The 22,879-nt window shown below is 42.2% G+C and overlaps 1 protein-coding gene across 1 annotated transcript in view; it reads right to left on the minus strand.

Annotated features, from left to right (window-relative positions):
• Cfap61 (cilia and flagella associated protein 61) overlaps positions 1–22,879 on the minus strand; it is a 289,348-nt gene that overhangs the window by 76,434 nt on the left and 190,035 nt on the right. Inside the window, exons 21-22 of the mRNA XM_027421600.2 lie at positions 21,928–22,102; positions 4,922–5,214 (exon numbers count right to left, since the gene is read on the minus strand). Coding sequence (XP_027277401.1) covers positions 4,922–5,214; positions 21,928–22,102 — 468 coding nt within the window. The remainder of the gene's footprint in view (positions 1–4,921; positions 5,215–21,927; positions 22,103–22,879) is intronic.

Consider the following 22,879-nt stretch of genomic DNA (forward strand, 5'->3'; position numbering starts at 1 on the left):
CAATGTACATAGATGTAATAATACACAGAATGAGTAACAAAATGAATGTCTAGTACATAGGAAGAAGGATCTGTATTGTTGCAAGCTTTTAAAAACTATTTTATTAAATGGTGCAATACTAACTGTATTGAGGTGAAAGACTGCTTATACATCCATAGATAAATAATTTTTTAAAAACTGTATAAGATGTATCTTAAAGGCCATTTGAATTAGAATATTCAAAAATAATAACCCAAGAGGAAACAGACAAGCTGGAAAAGAAGTACAGGAAACATGGGGTTGAATAGCAGGCAGAAAACAAAATGGCAGGCCTAATCTAACTGCATTAGTAATTGCATTAAATACTAATGGTCTCACTATTTTTATTAAAACATGGAGACAGAGAGGATAACAAAGCATGTGATAGGCAGAATGCTAAGACAGTTACTAAGGTTCCCACCTATCTCTCTGAGTACCAGGATGGATATGACCTTGATTAAGTGGTTTTAGTTGGCACAGTTGACTTTAAGAAAGAGAGATTACTGTCAGTGAGTCTCACCTAATCATGTGATCCTCTAAAAGTAGCCAAGTCTTTCCTGTAGAAGATTCAAAGTGTGGTGAATTTGACATGAAGACAATTCTCCATTCTGAGCCTTGTAAAGAAAGGGGTCATGTGGTTAAGAATGAAGAAGGCCTCTAGGAGCTGAGAGTGAACTCTGAGCCCACAAATGAATGTTTTAGGCTGCTATACTTGTTAGGCAGTCATAAGATACTTACATAATATTTTTAGTGATACTTACAAAAGATAGACTTTAGACATAAAGGCAAAGTTAGACAGATTTGAAAATATACAATGCTAGAAATAAATCAAGAAGGATAAAATGGCCATGTTAATATAAATAAGGTGGGTCTGAAGATAAGGGATATTATCAAGAAATGAAGCAGTATAATCCATAATGATAAGGCCACAACTCACAAGGTAGATATCTAAATTATAACTGCTCATGGGCTTAACAGCAGTGCTAATAAAGGAAAAGAAAGTTTAATATAATTAAAGAGAAAAATAGAAAGTCCTAAGATAATGAAAGATTTTAGTGTGTTGCTCCCAGCAATTACTGTATTTAGACCCAAAGCTTTGGTGGAATATCAATAAAAAGAATCCAGCAGCAATATCAACCACACAGAACTAATTATTATTTATAGAAATATTGTGTTCAACAGTTATGAATGCTTATTCCTTGTATGTAGACAAAAATTCTACGTATGTTTAGACATAAAACACATCCCAATAATTCTTAAAAGATTAGGTAATAGTAAACAACAGCATTGAATTGGAAATCAATAAAAAAAATATGGTGTGTAGGAAATCCTGAAATATGTGGAAACCAAACAATATGTAATCCAGGGTCAATGAAGAATCATAAGGTAGCAGACAATATTTTGAAAAAAGTGCTAGTAAAAAATTCCATAAGTTAAAATTTTGAGAGGCAGCTAAAACACTGAGGAAAAATTTAGGGCTTAAAAAATGCTGTCAATGACTTAAGACTTTACAAAACCAGAAAAGAGAAGAATGAAGTAGATCCAATTCAAATAGAAGGAAGAGAATATTCACAGAGAACAAAACCTGTGGAAGAGAAAACGAGCTGTCTTTATTGAGAAGTAAGCTTTGATTTTTATCTTTGAAAAAACATCAATAAAATCGACAGGTCTATACTTTAGACTGAGAGAGACAGAGAGGCAGAGTGAGACAGAGAGGAACAGACACTGAACATAATTCATCAGTGTCAGAAGTAAATGAGGTAGGAGACTTCCAGATAAGGTGGCTGGCTGGTGAAGCAGAATCAGAATAAAAAAAAAAAAAAAAAAGTCTCTATTCTGAAGAGAGGAACCTAGGGTGGGCCTTGGAAATCCACAAAGGAAGTGCAAGTGTACCTAGAAAAGGCAGAAAAACAACAACAATAACACAAAATGGGATGCAGATCAGTAACCGTAATGTAGCCTTGGGCCACAGTTCCCTGGCCTGGGGAGACAGAAGAGAAGCCAGATGGAAGATGAACAGTCTCAGGAAAGGCCCATAGCCACCACATCCTCAAACTCTGTCACTGGTTTTGAAAGACAATGATTTCTCTGGGACATGTGCCAGTTAGTAGAATTAAGTCCCACTTTGTAACATTGTAAGAATCAGGGTGTGGTGGATGCTATCTTGAGAGATAAACTGTTGTTAAAAACTGAGCTTCTCCGGGATCTGATCAGAGGACAACTGTACATCATGGAATCTCAGTTTTGCTGCCACAGTCACTGGGTGAGGAAAGGCTCAGAGAGGCAGCTGTGGAGAGCAAAAGGGATGGACCCTGAATAGATGAAGGCAGGAGGTAGATGGCAGGAGGCTTTTCTCAGACTGGGAAGTGCACAGGAGAGAACCCCACCCTCAGTGGCCAAGAGTAGATAAAATCAACTGAGAACACCCTGCAGTTTGATAGCTCTGTCTGGCATTCACTGTTGCAGAAACTGAGGACTCTCAGCATCCAGAGGTGCACTTCCCACACCTGTACCTCCTCCATCAGGCTGATTAAAAACCAGAAGGTCTTGAAGGCATAAAGATGGGTCCAGTCTATACTGATTTCAGTGGTATGGTTGGTTTTGATAGTCTCAATACACTTGGAGACATCTACCTGGGTAAAACATTAGTCACCCCACGGGTGATGATTTGGGGGAGTGTGGAGATAGAAAGCAAAGAACCCAATTGCCCAAAGACTGAAAAGCTAAATGTGGCTAACAGAGGTTTCTGGTATAGAAAGAGTGACAGGAATGTGTTAATAATCTGTATAGACATCTCCCAAAAGAAGAAATAGAAATTACCAATAAATACTTGAAAATGTGTTCAACATCTTTAGGCAACAGGGAAATGCAAAGTAAAACTGCTTTGAGATGATATCTGACTTCAGTGAGAATGGCTGCTATCAAGAAAATAAATGACATTTTATTTTTTGAGGCAGGGTCTTTGCTGAATCTGGAGGTGGTCAACTTGGCTACACTGTCTGGTCATTGAGTTCCAAAGACCTGCCCATCTCCATGTACCCAGCACTGTGATTACAAGCATGCAACACCACACTCAGCCATTTACATGTATGCTGGGATCCAAACTCAGGCCTTTATGGTTACATGGCAAATATTTTACTGAGTCATCTCCCCAGCCTAATGCCACCATGAATTTTTGACCAACTTAAATGAAACCAATAAATTGAACAATATAATCTGTCAAATTGACATAAAAGAAATAGAAAATCCAAGTAGCCTTATATTTGGCTGAGAAATTGAATTTGTTATCAAAACCTTTCCTATGCTATTTGTCCCATCCCCAGATAGTTTCACTGGCCAATTTTATCAATATTCAAAGAAGTAACATCAACCTCACACCAGCCTTTTAAGATAATACAGAAGGAATGAGCATCACCTAAATCATTTCACAAGATGAACAGAGCTCAAATATCTAAACTCTACAGTGGTAACAAAATGATAGACCAGCATCTTTCAAAACAATCCTAACATATACCAACAAATAAAATTAAGCCTATCTCCTGAGGTTCCCTAGGAAGACCTTACAATCTTCTAGGGTCATGGTTGGGGGCAGAAATTTGAGGTTGAAACATTTTCACTTTCCCTCATCTGAGATAAAAATAATATATAAGTGTAGACAATATGAGTTTCAAAATAAGACTTTTTTTTTTCTTTTTCACTGCTAGATCCTGAAGCAAAAAGACAAAGTCTGGGATCTATTCAGTGTCCCATTAATATCTGTGGAGTCATTACATAAATGAATGCAGTAAATAACAGATCAGACAGTTTCTAAGGACCTCAGGCCTCACCATGCACAGGACACTCCCTCTATGAAGGGGTGGTGCTAATTGAGCTGAGTTCTTGGGTCATGTAATGGTCTAAAGGAGACCAGGCCCAGAGAGCTATGTAAGCTTATGATTAGAACATCTTCTCCATGGAAAGGGATGCAGCTGTGACCAAATGCTGGCTGGGCAGTGGCAGTGGCTTCAGGAGCAAAGGGAAAGGGCATCTTGTACATGAAACCTCCTGCTTGCAGTTCGCACCAGGTTATCTCTGGTAATGAGGGATCCATGCTTGAGGAGTGCATGGGCCCTGGACTGGTCAGTGTCCAGCTCAGCTGCAGCAGCTCCCTCCCTGGTCAGTGGAATCTCTGTGTCAGGCTGTTTTCAAGAGTTTCCTGGACCTGCAAAGCCATGAGCAGGGCTGCTGTGATTTTAAGTCTGGGGTTGCCCATGGGCCCGAGTTCCCACTGTATCCTTGCTGGGTTGTGTTATGAGAGAGCAGAATAGGGACAACACCTTTGTAGCACCTGGCACTTTAGCTCCTTGGGGGTGGCCTTCACCCAGTGAGGTTAATTTCCTCCCTTTGATGTGCAGAAAGACTTGCCTATAGGAAAACAATGTGGTAGCAGAGATACTGACTGGTAACTGAGGCCTGGCCTAAGGGGCATACATCCGAGCTCCCGTTCCATTTGCTCTTAGAACTATCACTGTGTTTTAACAAAGCCCAGGCTCAAGAAAGGGCTAAAGTCTCAGCTGAAGTTAATCCAGCATCAATAGCCAGAAAAGTAAATGTGTCTTCTAGATGATTCCAGCCTTGACTACTGTCTTAATTTAGCTATGCAAGAAATCTCCTGTGAACTGTCTAGTAGAGTCAGGCAAACCCCCAATCAGGAACAATAAATAGTGATAATTGTTTTAGGTCACCATGTTGGTAGAAGCTTCTTGCTTCTGGGTGAAGCCTCCACAACACTAAACAATTTGAAAACATGCCCCAAGTCTATGGCTATAAATTCTACATTGACATCTTTCAGAGTCCCTAATCCTTGGGAGGTTAGCACTCTCCCCAAGTGGCCAGAGAGTTCTGTTCACAGGGATGGACTTACTGAACACTCCAGTCTGAAAGGCTTGGTAGAAGTGGTGAAGCTGGCACTGTGGATGGGATCTGGGTCCTCGCCATCATTCCACTGAGCCAACAGCGAGTCCTGATAGATAGTCACTCCGGCTGTCTTCATCGCTTCTTCTATAGCACTTTCTATCTCATAGTTGTTGACACAGGTTATGTTCGAATCAGTTGGGGGATGCACTAAGTAGATGCCGTTCCCCTTCATGCCAAAGTGTAAGAGTGTCTCCACTGTTGTGTAAACGTCAATTGTATTCCCATAGACAATGACCTTCCCTAGAAAGGGAGAGAAATGCTAAGACATACAATTAAAAAAAAAAAACTTATTAGTCAAATGCTAATAATGCCGAATTGCTCCCTCTAACCCTTTCATTTTTCAGCTGCAGGAAGCCAGTGGTGTTACCTAGCAACAGCGACCAAGATAATTTAGTAAAGAATTGGCACAAAACATCCCACAAAGTAGTCAAGTACTTCTAACACAGAAGTAGGACATTCATTTATGTTCCTATAATTTGAAAGTTGAAATTATGCTGGAGGAAATGGTCTAGAATAAAACCTTTTATCTTGTTTTTGTTCCCTATTTGCTACACTTATTAAAGAGACAAAATTGCTGAAGTCTGCCATGCATACAACTTTTCATGAGCCAGGAAAGGACAACGGCAAAAACACGTTCAAATATGGGTGTGACTGAGAGTTTTAATATGTAAATGTCGATCTGGGTTGATTTTAAGGTATTTCCCCTCTTTTTTTGGGGGGGGGTGTTTGTTTTTGTTTTTTGCTTTTTTTTTGAGAACTAATAGTTGTAACATTCTGCTTTCAATGTGTAATTTTATAAAGATTCAAATTGTTGGTTTCAGAACTGAATGTGTCAAGACCTAGCTAGGGGGCTGGAAGGGTGTTATTTTTCTCAGCATATAAAAAATCATAAAATAAGCTTGAAAGAATTCGCTGTTAGAGAGCACTCTGAGAGAAGCAGTCAATCCAACTTATTTACATTTCTCAAAAATGCTACAGAAATAACTATGAATGCTATTATTTTGCCAGTTTTCAGAACAGCGGCACTATAAACTGGGTGTGGCTTCTTCTGTTTTTTGACATTGAGTTGGTATAGTTTTCTTTTTTAACCTTTTTTACAAAGAAGAAATAAATGCCTATAGACACATTTTTCTCAGATTTGCTCTAAAAATTTCACCATAAAGTCTACACTCATTGAGTCTCTGTTATTTTTTTTTTCTGATTCATACAATGGTATGAGAAGAAATTTCATAAGGCAAAAGTAAATAAGTGTATTTATCCAATTTGGTTAAATTATGCAAAACTCGCTTTCATTTTCTTTCCTTTTATTGAAAATGGATATTTTTTCATACAATATACTCTGATTATGGTTTATCTCCCCAACTCCTCCGAGGTCCTCCTCACCTCTCCTTCCAACCACAACCTTCTGTCTCTCATTAGACAACAACCAGGCAACTAAAGAATAATAGAATAATAAAATAAAAACAAACAAATCAAAATAGCACAGAAAAAATAACAATGGAGGAAGAAGAACCAAACAAAAAGCCTGAGACACACATATATTTAGAGGCACACACTTTTGCACACACAGGTATCCCATCAAAACATAAAACTGGAAACCATAATATATACTCAGAGGACCTGAAAGTTTTTTTTAAGGCCCTCCAATATTATGAGACAAAGAGCCTTCAAAGATGCCACTCTGTGGCATCTGAGCTCATTCTGTGTTGGCCATCTACTGCTGGGCATGAGACCTACCCTTAAAAGTGGTTTGTTTCCTCAGTGAGACTCCCTCAAAGAGAACTAGTTTTTCATTTGCAAGTGGCTATCAATTGGAGATAGATTCTGGGTTAGAGATGGAGGTACATGTCCACTTCTCCTTTCAGCTCTAGGACCCCATCTGTCATAGACCTGTGTATGCTGCCTCAGTCTCTGTGAGTTCATATGTGTACTGGTCCAGTATGTTTAGAAAGGCTTGTTTCCTTGGTATCATCCATCCCCTCTGGCTCCTACACCTTTTCCACTTCCTATTCTGCAGAGTTCCCTGGATCCCTAAAGGGAGGGATTCAATGGAGACATTCCTTTTAGGGCTGAGTAATGCCAAGGACTCTTATTCTCTGTATATCATCTGGCTGTGGTTCTCTATATGTGTTTCTATCTGCTATGGGAGGAAGCTTCTCTGATGATGGCTAAGCAAGGGATTGATGTATGAGTATAGAAGATTGTCATTAGTAGTCATTTTATCTCTATGTTCCTTTAGCAGAACAATAGTATTTGGTTTTCCCCTAGGTTCCTCACCCATTTAGTCTCAGGATCTTGGCCCTCCAAGCAGTGTTGGGTACAGGTTCCATCTCATGGAGTGGGCCTTAAATCAAGTCAGATATTGGTTGGTTACTCCCACAAGCTTTGTGCCTCTGTTGCACCAGAACACCTTGCATGCAGATCACCACTGTAGACTGAAAAGTTTGCTGCTGGGTTGGTGTTTACTTTTCTCCTTTGGTATCATGCAGAGTACAGTCCAGTACCATGAACACTAGTCCACAGGGGAAAAGGCTTTAGGCAGGCACCAGCATGACTTTATTGAGTTATGTAGGTGTTGTCTTCAGCAATAGGACCTTACCATCAGTTTGAAGAGAGCAACCTATAGCCTTGGCAATAGCCTGGGTTGTTTGGGGGTTTCTATGTTGGCCCCTTTGGCCAACAACTTGACTAGATGGAGCTCATTTCCAGTACTGGAAGCTTCATTTGGTAATTATACAGTTGGGGCTTAGTCTCCATCATTATTTGACAATTTCATTTAGACTGCATTCATTTGCGTATGAATTTTAGGTGACTCCTACTGTCTTAGGCTTCCATATGACCCCTCAAAATGGCTCTGAATTTTAGATATTCCTCCCTGTATTCCTTCCTTTGGACTCGTCTTCACTCCCTCTCCCCATCTGATCTTCCCTTTACAGTACCCCACCCTGCCCTTGCCTATCCATAACTATCTAGGGATATCCATCCCTCCCCCCAGTCTGTTATTCTCTTCCTAATCTTCTGTGGTTATATGGATAGTAGCTTGTTTAACAATGACTTAACAGCTAACATCCACATATAAGTGAACAGATGCCATATTTGTCTTTCTGGGTCTGGGTGACCTCACTTAGGATGAGTTTTTTTCTAGTCCCATTTTTGATGGCCGAATAATATTCTGCTGTGTAAATGTATCACATTTCCTTCATCCATTCATCCATTGATGTTTTGTTTCTAATTTCTGGCTATTATGAACAGGGCAGCAATGAACATGGGTGAGCAAGTAAGTATCTCTGTAGTAGGATGAGGTACCTGTCCAATAGTGATACAGCTGGATCCTGAGGTAGATCAATTTCCATCTTCCTGAGGAACTACCACACTGATTTCCATAGTGGCTGTGTAAGTTTGCACTCCCACCAGCAACAGATGAGTGTTCACCTACTCCACATCCTTGCCAGCATGAGCTGTCATTTGTTTTATTGATCTTGGCCATTCTAACTTGTGTAAGATGACATTTCAAAGTAATTTTGATTTGCATTTCCCTGATGATTAAGGATATCGAGCATTTCTTTAAGGGCTTCTCAGCTATCTGAATTTCCTCTTTTAAGAATTCTGTTTAGAGATGTACCCCATTTTTAAATTGGGTCATTTGTTTTCTTGATGTCCGGTTTTTTGAGTTTATATGTTTTGGATATTAACCCACTATCGGATGTGTAGTTGGTTAAAAAAAAAAAAAAAAAAAACTTTTCCCATTCTGTATGTGGCTGCTTTGTATACCTGATTTTTCATAAAGAAGCCAGAAATACACACTGGGAAAAAATACAGCATAGACAGCAAATGGTGTCAGTCAAACTGGATGGCTGCATGTAGACGAATGCAAATAGATTCATACTTATCACCTTGCACAAAACTCAGCTCCAAATGGATCAAGGACCTCAGCATAAAACCAGATACACTAAACCTGAGAGCTGCACAGGAAAAGACTTTCTGAACAGAACAATGAAATCACAGACACTAAGAACATTGATAAATGGGACCTCGTGAAACTGAAAGGCTTCTATCTGTCAAAGGATGCCATCAAAACTTGCTGTCAGTCCAAAAGTTAAAAAGAAGGTTTACTTAGGAAACAGATAAGCTCCAAGGGTGTCAAGATGGCTTCTCTGGGGAAACCCACATCTAGAAAATACTTCTGTGTGCCTGCTCCTCTTCCATGTGATGTGAAGCCAGAGAGAGAGAGAGAGAGAGAGAGAGAGAGAGAGAGAGAGAGAGAGAGAGAGAGAGAGAGAGAGAGAGAGGGAGGGAAAGGAGGGAGGGAAAGGAGGGAGGGAGGGATCCTTGCTCACTTCGGCCAGGGGGCTTCTTACTGGTGCTGGGGATCAGGTTTTCAGATCAGCTGTTCCTTGGTTGACAAAGCCAACATTTTGTTTCAAGTCCGGAAGCTCCTGCCTGTTGCAGAGCAGCAATCTTGGCTGTCCAGCACAACCAAGAGTGGGTCTGCCAGGAGACAAGGTGTGAACCTAGAACTGTCAGGGTTTGGCATCCTTCTACTCTTTCTAAATAGACATCCCAAAGCACGCTCGTTTGCAGCTGAGGAAGCTTAAGTGTGTATGTCCCATAGACCCCACAGTCCACAGTTTTGTGTTTCCCACTCACTGTCATGCTAGTGGTGAGCAATTTCACTGTGAGCTTTTTGCTACAGGCCCGGGGAAGAAGGGTAGCTCTGCTGGATGTGCGGCAAACTGGACTCTCTAACAAGTGCTCCCTGTGGATTGTCAACAGCTTTGATGCTGTTTTCCAACTCAGAAACAATGTATTTTATAAGACTGATAATTCTTTAGATAATCCTAGTGAAAGTCTAACCTATGAACTGTTTTTAACTGTGACAAAATAATCTGAGAAATGTCAATTTACAAGGAAGAAAGAGTTATCTTGCTACACAGCCAGAAGCTTTGGTCATGGAACTTGATTCTGTTGTCTTTTGGACAGTGGTGGGCAGAACATCACAGCGGGAGGGTGGGTGGGTGTGCCTGAGGGAGTCTGTTCCCCTCATGGTGGCTCTGGAAGAGACAGGAAAAGGAGGGACTCAAGTTTCCCTCTGAAGGCAGTCACGCTAATGAGCTAACTTCCTTCCATAATGGCTCACACCATCTCCCAATAGAGCCACACGCTGGTGACCAAGCCTTTAGCGTATGGGCCATTTGGGGGACACAGGACCCAGACTGTAACAGCTTTCTTCAGTTCGAAATTCCAGCCCCTAATAGAGACGAGACTTTAGTTTCCTAACAGGCAGCTAGTGCAACAATGCTGCGTAACAAAGCCACCCCAAAGTCAGCAAAAACAGCTTAAATAAGCATGCTGTGCGTTAGCACACGCCTGTGGCCAGCCGGAATTTACTGCTATGCTTCTGCTTGTGGTTGGGTCTGAGTTTGCCCAACATGTGTTTTGTCTTCCTTGAACACATAGTCTATTTATGATAAAATGCAAGAACACAACTACTGAAGTATACTTCAAATCCCTGCTTCTATAACAGCCACAGCTTTCCATGTCCCACAGCAATACCTGAAGCCAAAAGAGCAGGAAGATACATTCTGACAACACACGGAGGGGAGGGGCATGAACCACATGGCCACATTAAATAGCTGCTTACACAGTTTCATCTAAAAGTATTCATTCAATTCCTTCTCGTCTGATTACATTTTCTCATTACTCATAAAGCATATTAGAATCTCATTATAATTTGTTTGGAAATAAATCAGACTATAGTACAGACTGCAGCACAGCATTCCGAGAAGAAGAGACACCCGAACAGCTCGACTTAACAAAGTCAGTCTGTTGTCTCCACCAGGCCAATCTGTTGCCTTTGAAGTATCTATTCTGTGGGAGATTTTTCTTTCCACTGTTTTCTTGAAATTGGGAGTTCTTTCTCCATAGTTTCTCTCTTTTACTTTGAAAAGAGGTTTCAGATGCAAAATGTTTATCATGTGAGTCTGACTTGCCAGGTACAACACCGGCACTTTTACATGCTTTATCATTGGCTCTATGATGCTTGAGGCTGGGACTTGACCTGACTCAGGTAGTGAAGGAATTAAGAAAGCACACACACACACACACACAACCACACACACACACACACACACACACACACAACACGAGACAGAAAGACAGACATACAGAGAGAGAGAGAGAGAGAGAGAGAGAGAGAGAGAGAGAGAGAGAGAGAGAGATCTGCACAGAGAAGCTGGGGGGGCTCAGATTAATGGGCTATGCTCACCTTGACACAGCAGTACCAACTATACAACAACCCTGAGCCTCACTCAGAGTGCTGACTCCGCACAGCACAGAAGGAGCAAGCTGTTCTCAGTGCTCAAAGTAGGGGAGTAGTGTCAGGCTGCAGGCATCCTGCAGGAGGAACTGCAGTTGTAAGTTTTGCATGCACTGGTCAATTGTTGATAAACACTGGTTATTGGACTAGAGGAAAGCTTTGTCAGTTCCCTCTGAACTTCACCAGGAGGAAAGCTTTGTCAGTTTCCCATGGGTCTGAGGGCCTGGAATCCTTGACACGTCTGTGCCCATGTCAACATCATACATCCACTCAGGACTTCATGCCCTCCGGATACATTCACTCAAGTCTTCCTCCATTCCCCAGTTACTCTTCTTGTAGCCACAGAAATCACTCAAGAAGGACTAATTTAAGGGGGGTGGGTCATTGTGCTTCAGTTTCATGGTAGGAAAGGAATGATGGCACTCATGGTGACACACGAGGTGAATGAGGAAGTAGAGAGAACCTGGGCTGAAATCTGTGCTGGCGTGTAACTCGGCATTCTAGAAGTGACTCACTTTCTCAGGTGAGGCCCCCATTTCCTAAAGGTCCCACAATCTTCCAAAATAACCCCACTAGCTGGTGACCAAGTGCTGAAACACACTAGCCCACAAGGAAAGTCTCATATCCCAATCACATCATTCTACCATGGGTCTCCATAGGCTCATGCCCATCTCATAATGCAAAATGCATTCAGTTCAACTCCCAAAGGTCCAGAGTCACTTCTGAGATTTAAGACACTTTCTTAATTTTGAGCCCCTACAGAATAAAAAAAGGAAAGTCATACAATTAAAGCCTACAATGGAACAGAGCAGACGTTCCCATTCTAAAAACAAGGGACAGGAGGACAGCAAGGAAAGCCCTGACCACTGACCAAAATGCAGCAAGGTAAACAAACACCCAGCCCTACTGTTCTGTGTTTGGCACCTAGGGCTTATGATGGGCTCTAATAGGCTTGGGTAGTCCTGGGTGACCATAGATAGGGCTCTGCTACCTTTCACATACATAACATCTCTCTTGGGCCATCTCTACTTGATTGCTCCAGCTTTCCTTGGTGAGCATTCCATGTTCCTGGCATCTGAAACCTAGAGTTTCCACAGCAACGTAAGTTTCATGCTACAGTTTCACTTTATGGCCTCTCGGGGTCTCCTTGCCAGAATTCTATCCCAGATACTGTCTGTAATCAGTAGTTTCTGGAACCTTGGCGCAAGCCTCCATTACTCCCTAACCCTTGTGTCTGGATATCTGCAAAGTCAGCGGGATGTGGATGCTGCAGTTAAGTTCTGCTGCCAGCTTGAGAGGTAGCCTGACCACCTTGGACCACGGCTGCAGTGGCCAAGTGCCCGTGTGACTGCCCTATGGAACACCTTTCCCTGGGTGTTCATTTTCAACAGGAAATTGCTGTTCTTGCATGCCCCCCCTTTTTTTTCTTTAAATGCTGATTGTTTTCAAATGCACTTTCAGTTTTATATCTTGGGGCCTTTGACAGTTGAGTGCTTGCCCTCGAGGTACCAATCCTACTTCCTCAGTGCAAGCTTTCCTCAGTTGGCACTGGAAGAAGTACTTAGTCCCTAGGTGGGCTATGAAATGCAATAGCACTCACCTTAACAACATTAGATCTGATTTGAGGTTTCCGGTGTAGTTCACAAAATCCTATATAATCTTCAATGTAACCAAAGTTGTATGTAGCTACAACTGACGGTGTCAAATAACACTCCTGCATGTAGGTGCCATAGCAATGCCGGGAAGCAAGAAATCCCTTGTTTACTGTGCTATTTAGAAATCATTCCAGGAGAGTCCAGAAGAAACTTTATTCCTCTGGCTCAGATATGTGGATTGAACAAGGACTTTCTTCCAGGCTATATAGCCAAGGATGACCATAAACTCCTTGAGTTCTCTGCCTCTTCCTCCCAAATCCTGGGATTGCAGACATGTAGCATGAAATGGCTTTTTTGTTTGTTTGTTTCACTTTTTGAGACAAGGTCTTGCTTTGTAGCCGAGGCTGACCTTCAACTTGTGATCTGCCTGCCTCAGTCCCCTGAATGCTGGGATCACAGGTGTGCACTAGCACACCTGACTCCTATTTAGCTTTATTACTTAAATTTTTATTTATTATTATTATTATTATTATTATTATTATTATTATTATTGTGTGTGTGTGAGATGTGTGGTTATATGGCTGTCACGGTATGCCTGTGGAAGTCAGAGGACAGCTGTGTGGTTGGAGTCGGTTCTCTCCTTCCACCCTACTTAGATTCTGGGGCTCAAGCTCACATCACACCAGTTAGCTCTCCAAGCACGGCACCCTCTGAGCCGTCTCTCTGGCCCTATTCTGCTCTCTTTTTAACAAAGACTTCAATTTTCTTCATCCACTTCAAAAGAGACATATGGTCATTCTACATGACCTCTTCATCTCCAGACAGGCCTGGAAGATAGGTTTTATTGTTATCCCCCCCCCCAAGAAAGCAGAGTAGAGAGGTCAAAGTCACATAGCAGCCAGTGGGTGGGCTCAGGGCATTCACTGTGAGTGCGTTTCACACCCCACAGCCCTGTGTAAATGGATGCACAATTCAGGATTTAAAATACTTTAATTGGAACTTTATCTGGATGAAATCAAGAAATTGCTAGTTAATGAAAGAATTTTTAAAAAAAATCATAGAACATTATATAAAAAAAACTCGCTTCTTTACAAAGCATACCATGCCCACAAATAGACAATACTCTTTACGCTTTTTTTGTAAATCAGAGCATAAGGTTTCTCTGACCCCAGCCTGACCTGCCTCATTTTTCCCTGCCAAACATAAAGGAAGGAATGTTTTCGCTATAACAAAGGTTCTGTCGTTGGTGACTCGTGCACTGGAATTTTAATGTTCGTTCTTCCTACAAACATGCTTTTAATAAGGCAGTAAACTGTATTTAGCTACAGATGAAAATAATTGATGCATTTCAAGCCATTAGGGTGGTTTTGTTTTTGTTTTTTGTTTTTTTTTTACTTTACTTTCACCCTACTTTTCATTTTCAGGGAAAGTACAGAGGTACAAGCATATGAATTTCAATTAGTTTCAATTAATGCCATAAATGGCTCTGATGTATCAGTTGCTGGGTTCTATTAGTACTCCTGCCCACCCCCACCCCCCGCCCTGCCCCAGCTGAACACTCCTGCTTTTGTTTGTACTTGAGAGCATCATTTGAGCTGTGACGTCACTCACTATTCTCCACAACCCAGAGCAGTGCCCATCGATGGGGTGATTGATATCTGCAGCTCTAGAGCACAGAAAATGGGAGTCTCAGCTGCTTCCATCATGGCCACTGGGCTCTCCTTTTGGGAGCAGAGGACTGTAGTGTAAAACAGCAGCTGGGAGAGGGCCACACTCTGAAGTGGCACCTGTGTGTGCATAATAGGCGTCTACTCCTCCCAGGAACAGTCATTGTTCCCGCTAGCCATTATGCCTTATCCCTCTAGAACAACCACCCTGTGCTATAGGAAAGCCAACCCTGGATTTTCCTAGGACTAGGAGGTGGGGACCCAAGAGAGATATACAAGCCTCCTTGCCACAGCCAGACAGCCAGTAGAAACAAGGGGATTTCTCTCTCTTTAAAAATTTTTAATTTTATTGTTTAATATTTTGTGTGTGTGTGTGTGTGTGTGTGTGTGTGTGTGTGTGAGAGAGAGAGAGAGAGAGAGAGAGAGAGAGAGAGAGAGAGAGATGAGGTATGGAGGTCAGGGGACAACCTTTAGGATTCACTTCTCTTTTTCCACCTTGGGTTCTGGGGACTAAACTTAGGCTGTCCCACTTGCATGCTAAGAGCCTTTATCTGCTGGGCTACCTTGCTAGTCCATAAACAAACAGACAAGGTCTCACTCTTTAAAAGCTCAGGCTGGCCTGGCACTCACTATGTACCCTGGGCTAGCCTAGAACTCCTGGTGATCCTCCTGCCTCAGCTTCTTTTTCTCAGATTCTTGGGAGAAGGGCCCTATTGATGGTTCCCTTTCCCTACCCCCATCACCAACTATCTGTATACAATGGGAAATCAGTTGAGATAATAAAAGAAAGCTATTACAAAGAATATCCACATTCTTCCTTGGCAATATGAAGAGGTAATGGACTGACCATCCAACTCAGGACAGGCAGCTGTGACCCAACTTTCAGGAGGCAGGCGGGAATACAGCCTTATTCTTTGCATGACATGCTAGACTTGCCAATTCTGGCCTCAAATACCACCATCCCCAAGACTAACTTGAAAATAAACTAGGAGTGGCTGTGCTCACTGCATCCCCCAATGTAAAGGTGGCCACTTTGCCCATCACTTACATCTGTGGCTGCACTGTGTCACCTGGCTGTTGCCATCCTCTAGCCTGACCTTTCTGATCGACTTCCCTCTGTTGACATGGGAACAGACTGCAAGATCACCTCCACCACTGCCCCCTTGGCTATCGCCCTTCACTAAAGTTCTTATTTCCCAAGAAGTAATCAGTTAAACTTGGCCTTGGGTAGGCACTGCGTCCACAGTATGCATCTTCCATTTGCTACTCAGCCTTCATCTCCCACTTCTGCCCATCACAGGCTGGCTTCCCAGACCAAGTGTTGGTCCACTGTCTTTTTCTTCTCAACATGATATTTTTATTGTTTGGGAATTTCATATAATGCAACCCATCACATCCACTTCCTATTTCCCCCAGGTCCACCTTCCCCTTCTTGTGATCCCCCCCTAAATCCACCAATTCCAATTTGTGTTGCCCATGGTCAAACACCCTTAAAGGAAGTGGAGTCCCTCCCCACCCCACCCCACCCCACTGCCAGAGGCCATAAATTGTCAAGAGGTACACTTCAGCATCTTCATCAAAATTTTTAAGCACTCTCTTCAATAGCTTCCTGTGTGGACTATTTCTCTTGGAGGGGGTGTCACAGGAGCCTTCAATGTCTCTCACTCTCAGTTATGAGTCTTCAGTCATTGATACCATTGCAAAGGACGCTTCTTTGTCCATAGAAGCCTGTGGCAGCATGTGTCACGAACTTCCGCATGGCTTCTGGCAGCAGCTCCAGTCACAGTACCTGGTATCTGGTGGCAATACAGGCAGCACAGATCACGAACATCAACATGGCCTCCAGTGGCAGCACAAACCACAGTGGACTTAATTGAGAAAATGAACCAATTGATCTCAGATATCATGTTGTCGCTCAGAGTAACTATGATAGTGCAATTGCACAGTGTCAATTCAAGCTCTCTGCCCTCCCAGAATAAAGAAATAAAAAAAAAAACCAACTTTTATTTTGTCCTCGTTAAAGAAGAGCTCAACTCTTCTTTTGGGGGAGAGGGGCTTCTCCAAATTTAATGACTTGCTCTCATGAAGGTCCCAGTGTCTCTACACAACTGACTACCCTCAGTGGGTATAGGTTTCCATCTTTCGTGCCAAGACTGATAGCCCTGGGATCTCTGTCATCAGCATAGCATCATAGAGATTCACATGTCAGCAAGCTTCTTCAGGTCGAATTATCTCCATCATGTGAACTAGAAACATTGAAGCAGAACCCGGGAAGGGCTCTCTAATAGACCCAAGAGTGGCAAATGTGGCACTGGCTAGTTTTGCCCTTCCCCCTTCCCTCTCCCTTGCTAACCCTTTAGATTACATTCCTAAAGCTAGCCTTAAGGTCTATTCCTTTATTTGACCACAGACTCGTTCCTGAGAGGGAACACCGAGGTCCAGCTATCAAAACACCAAGGCCCAGCAATCAAAATTCATATTTAGCTACACTGGCCTACTTGTCCAATCAGGACTTACTACCTCCCCCCAGCATATACTCCCTCTTTTTCACCTTAAAAACCACTCCTGCAGAAACAGAAACTCCTGCTGTTTGTCTTTGCCTAGTCTAGAGGCATCTCCCCTCCCCTGCTGCTTGTCCCTCCCGGGTAATAAGTCTTCTTTGTGTTGAGAATTTGGCATCTGGTGGGTTCTGAACTGACTCTGAGGCCCCACTTCACCCCTTATCCCCATGGGATATGCCAGAAAACATACACAGCGACATATACTGTATTTCCCTCCAAACATCCATACCTGCCACAAATGTTTACCTATTCACTTAAAGGAAGCTTTAAGTGGCTTTTCTTTGGGCAAAACTGAACTGTCAACATCATTATTCTTGTATTTTGAGGTCATTAAATAAAATACATAAGCATTGCCATATTGTAACAGGGGATCTGATAACCAGGAAGACAGCTAAGTGACTAACTGGTGGGTAGTAAATACAGAGCAGATACTCTGGACAAAAGGATGACTCATGTCCTGGGTGGGAGGGACTACATAAGATTTCATTATGCTACTGAAAACGGTATCTAATTAAAACCTTAGGGATTATTTCTGAAAATGTCCACTTAACATTTTCATATCCTTAAGGCTTCTATTTACTATTTTCCATTGATTAGCGGTAACTGAAACCCTGTAAAGGGGAACCAGAGAGTGAGGGCTATCTTAACACTTAGAATAGCTTGTGTCTATTGAATTCGTTTTGTGGCTGAGACACTGTACTGAGGACTGGATGGAACAACTCATTAGACTCATCAAATCCTCCCAACAACTCAACGTGAGGAAGATATCATCCAGAGACTAACATACAAAGGGGGTTCGATAACTTTCTCAAGAAGGTGGTGGGCCCCCAAAGTGGACTGATGTCATCAATCCCAAAACTTGGTTTTACTCAGTGTGAGCATCTTCCCTCAGCCCACTCAGCCAGTGTGCATCCTTGCAGAAAAGCAAAGAGATTCCTAAGAGTGCCACCAATCTCAGCCACGGGGTCACTGGGCTTCATCACAACTGGCCACCAATTTCCAGGTGAGGCTGAGAGTAAAATGCTTTGATATGACTTAGTATTTGAAAACTGGCAAGATGATACATGCCTATAATCCAAGAACCCAGAAGGCTGAAGCAGAAGTATCAACAGTCAAGGCCAGCCTGCAATTTCTAGCAAGACCCTGCTTCAAAAACAAAAACATTGTGAGTCATCTTCACCTTTAGGCACAGTATGAATGCAAGTGACACTGAGATAAATTACAGCCCCATATATAGATAGATAGATAGATAGATAGATAGATAGATAGATATAGATATAGATATAGATATAGATATAGATATAGATATTAAAGACAAGGCTTAGAGTTTCAGCAAATTCTAGATGCCTCTATGACATTGCTGCTATAACAGCTGTTTTCCTTCTAAGGTGCAGATCTAGGAAGACCACAGAGGCATTTGGCAGTGTTAGAGAGGACTTGAAAGTCCAGTGATGAAGATGGGATCCCAGTGTTTAGAGGGGGAGTGGACACAAGCCGCCATCCCTAACCTAGAAGCTATCTCCAATTATCAACCACTCCCAAAAGAAAAAATAGTTCTCTCCAACAGAGAGAGTCTCAGTGGGTATACACAAGTGCAGGCACCATGCCCAGGAGTAGATGGCCAACACAAAATGAACTCAATGGTATTGGGGAGACTTTCTTATTTTATAATGCTTTGTTCAGGCATTTTTTAAAAACCTGACTGGGTTTTTTGCTTATATAATATAGTTTCTGATTCTGTGTTTGTTTGTTTTTTTAATAGTTTGTGTTTGTGTACTTCCTATGATTTTCCTTTGTTTTTTTTTTCTTCTGCTTGTTTCTTTTGTGTTAGTCCAGTTTATTTGGTTTTCTATTAGTTTTCTAAGGAAAAAGAGAAAGAAGGCATGGAGTTGGATAGTTAGGAAGGTGAGGAGGATCTGGGAAGAGCTGAGGGAGGGAAAAACTGTGATCAGAATATATTGTATTAAAATTTAGTTTTTATAAGAAAGTAAGCAAGAAGGTCCAGTGATGAGACTCACAATTGCTCACCTAGGAGATGATAGGCCATCAAGATGACCCGCAGGAGGTACACAGATGCATTTCATGCAGGCCTCCCCTCCCTGATGAATGTGCTATCAGTTGCTGCAAAGACCAGGGTAGGTTTGAGGGCTCTAAGTGGAGCCCCCTTGTCAAGCTGCTTTTGCTCCATGTTGCATTTCTAGAAGCACCCACAGAGGTAGCTGTCTGATGTTGACTCTTGGCTCCCACGTGGAGATATGCTTTCTGTAGCCAACTGGGCTACTGTCCTAGGCACACACCCCCGGGATTTAGATTGCGTTTCCGTGATTCTGCACGGCTCAGTGGGAGGAGGGAAGGCCTGAGTGGGGGTGTGGGGTATTGGAGGAAGGAACAGGAAAATGAGTTCAAGACTAAGGTCTGAATGGGACTAATTAAAATCATGCCTGAATATGACTTGAATTATAGAAAAGCTACAAAGAAGAGTTTCCTAAGGCAGGAGGTAATGCTTTCCTTTTTAAGTTTTTACACATGAGAAGACACTTGAAAAGGCCTCTACACAGGCTAATTTAACTGGGCTGCACTGGGCTCCTCAGATACCCTTCAAGCCTGGCCTCTAGCTGAGTGCTAAGAACACATTCCTGGGTGACTGGGGGCAGGTAGCCCACATTTAAGACAAGGAACTACTTTTCACACACTCCCTATCTTGGCCCTTGAGTAGAAAAGAACAGGCTCTCAGAGTGGCTTTATAATGGTAGCAGGCAGTCCTAAATCTCAAAAAATAAAATAAAATAATAAAATAAATTTAAAAAGCAGTCCTCTTAAAGTGAGTCCCAGAGAACCACTGTCTCTCACAGCCAGTCATGCTCACAGAAGGGCAGGTCCTTCCTTCACATTTGAGAGCTAAGAGAACAAAAAGGAAGACACCCGCAGGAAACTGAAGTGCTGCTTGCTTGCCTGCTATTGAGTTCACCCTGCAGAGCTTGCAGGGCTACTCTTAAAGGCCCCATTTCTTGGTCAAAATGCTCCATGGTCCTGTCACCTGAAGCACTCAAAGTTCAAGGTTAAAGCACTGGCCCCTGTCAGGACTAGTTACAGTCCTAGGACAGACACACTGTGTCCTTTGGCTTTTCTGCTTTCAGTGAGTTTATGTTCCATGTTGGTCTGATAATTTAATGTAATTTGCCCCAAGTTATATGGATTAAAGAAGGCTCGCTCGCTCGGCAACCACGGCTCATTACCTGGTATTGTAAAGGTTTTCTGGCACACAGCCATGCCCAGGCATTTCTGTGGCTGCTTTCCTGCTGCAACCTCAGAGATGAGTATTTGCAGTCAAGACTGCATGCCCTGCAAAGTCTAAAGAATTTACTTCCTAGCACTTTATAATGACCACATGCTAACACTCCAGGGTAGGACAGTCCCTTGAAATCTTAAAGGCTACACAGGTCAACATGAGGGTTGGTGGCTATTAAAAATAATAATAATATGCTGAAACGGGTTCAAAAATATATAGACACAAATCTGAAGATACTTTATGACAGGGTTTACAACAGCTTGCTAGATGTATGTGTACAGTCCACCTCTGTCAAAGGTGCCAGACCCATTTAGATTTATGATGACTCATATCCAACCTTTAGGTTACTTTTACTTCAACTCCCCTAAAAATATGGCAAATCTAGAATTACTTTGTGACACTAGTATGCTCCTGAGTCTAAAAACATGACAAGGAAAACCCATCTAAAGAAAATTACAGGCCAACCTCATTCATAAGTTTAGAAACAAATAGTTTCTATCATATTAGCAAATAGACTCTAACAAAGGGATGAATGCCATTTGATCGCCATTAACTGTTTCATGTCCTGAATACACTAGCTTCAGAAGCTTTGAAAGACCTAAGAAAGCCATTAACTCAAAATCAGAAGGAACTGTATTTACTTCTATTGTGTTAACTACATTAATGAATGGAGTAATATTTAACACAGGAAGATACTTAACTTGGCAATTCGACACCCACTTTCTGGGTACTTAGGGGTCTTTATGTCCTTGACCTGAACTGCAGGTGAGGATGAGAACCTCGGCTCTCCCATAGGTGGCCATGGGACTCAACCTGGCCTTAGGGAAGATGAAGGCTGAATGCATGATCACTCCCATTTGCTGGCTTCCAGGTTTCAACCAAAAACACAGGGGCAGCCAGACTCTGTTCTAGCGGTTTCACGAGTCAAACAATTTCAATGAAATCCAAACAATGGTGAAGAAGATGCTTGGGAAATGCTTTTGAGAGGCGCAGGCATTTGAACAAATGTTTTACTTTCACAGTTGGGTTCAAAAAGTGGTCTGCAGCTCGAATGTGTCTATTTATGGGAAGGACTGTGCAGGCAACAGCAAGAAGGAGAAGAATGGGTCTTGAAAAGAAGAAAGGAGCCCTTCCAACGCCCGCCTTTCTTCCTCCTCCTGGGTCTTTTCAGCCTCACAAAGGGAGACATATTTTCCATATAATTGCTAAACATGTTTGCTTATTAAATTATTCTTTAATTAGTTAATGATTTTAGCCATGCTTTGCTCTTCGGATATTCATTTTGTGTAATAAAATAATTATAGATAATTAAACTATCTCAAGCCTTTTTCTTTCCCCCAGAAAACATTCTGGGTATCCAAAAATGACAACAAGTTGTAAATTAATCTGGAAAACAAAGCATGACAGATGAATGATTTGGTTGGAATTAATTAGACACTAATTATATACTGGAACTAGATGAAGAATGAGACTCATTATAAAAATAAAACGCTATTCTGAAAGGCTGCAGTTACAGTAACTTTACCTTCTGTGAGGATGGAGTTGTTTCTCATCCAAATAAGTGCCCTAAGGCAGTCTTCCTCGTCAGTGAGAATGAAGAGGTTGTAAGGAACTTTCCCAGTGTATCTCTGCTTGCTGTTCTCCAGAACTTCTCTGTTAGTCAGATGTTGATCCATATTAGCCCCTGTGGGGCATGGAACCTGAGGTGTATTACAGAGAAATGGTCAAATCAGTGGTGACATAGTTGGAAGAAAATCCAACTGTGGTGTGGCCTTTTCTGTCCCCAGATATAGTTCATTAGGCTTTAATAGAGAGGGAAAGAAATAAACACATAAACAGGTAGAATCACCACTTTGAGGCAACTCTTAGAATGAACTTCTCGGGTCACCCAATGCTGAAACTCAGAGGCAGAAACCAGCCACTTACTACATTCTGAGTCATACTATTCTTGTAGGTCAGTGATCCAGATGGGACAAGACAAGAGGCAGCTTGTCTCTGTGCTACAATGGTTGGGAAGACTCAACGGCCAGTGGTGACTTGAGGCTCTGGGATAGACTCATCTAGACATAAGGCCAGTCCTTTCTCTTTCCTCCAAAGAACATGCACAGTTAGCAAGTTGCCATCAACTGTCTGAAAGCTGCTGCTCCCTGTGGTCTGGGATACCCACTTATAACTTGGACATCTCACACTGTGAAGCTGGGTTTCCAGGGAAAAAGTCTTGAGAAAGGCATTTCATACTCTTCTCCAGCTTAGCCCTGGGACCCCAGAAGTGTCCCCACACAAGATTCTGTTCTTCACAGGGTAGCTATAGTGGTCTGCCCAGGACCAGTGGATAAAATGCTTTAAGAGGATTGGGGTGCTCTGGATTTAGTAGATAGGGCTATATATAGTTAAAGCCATCTTCTGTGGGAGCCATTACTTCAGTTGCTAAAGTTTAAGTCTACAGAGGGGCCATGGAGAACATAGAAGATTAGTGT

The sequence above is a fragment of the Cricetulus griseus genome, chromosome 6 (genome assembly GCF_003668045.3).
Source record: "Cricetulus griseus strain 17A/GY chromosome 6, alternate assembly CriGri-PICRH-1.0, whole genome shotgun sequence".
Lineage (NCBI taxonomy): Eukaryota > Metazoa > Chordata > Mammalia > Rodentia > Cricetidae > Cricetulus > Cricetulus griseus.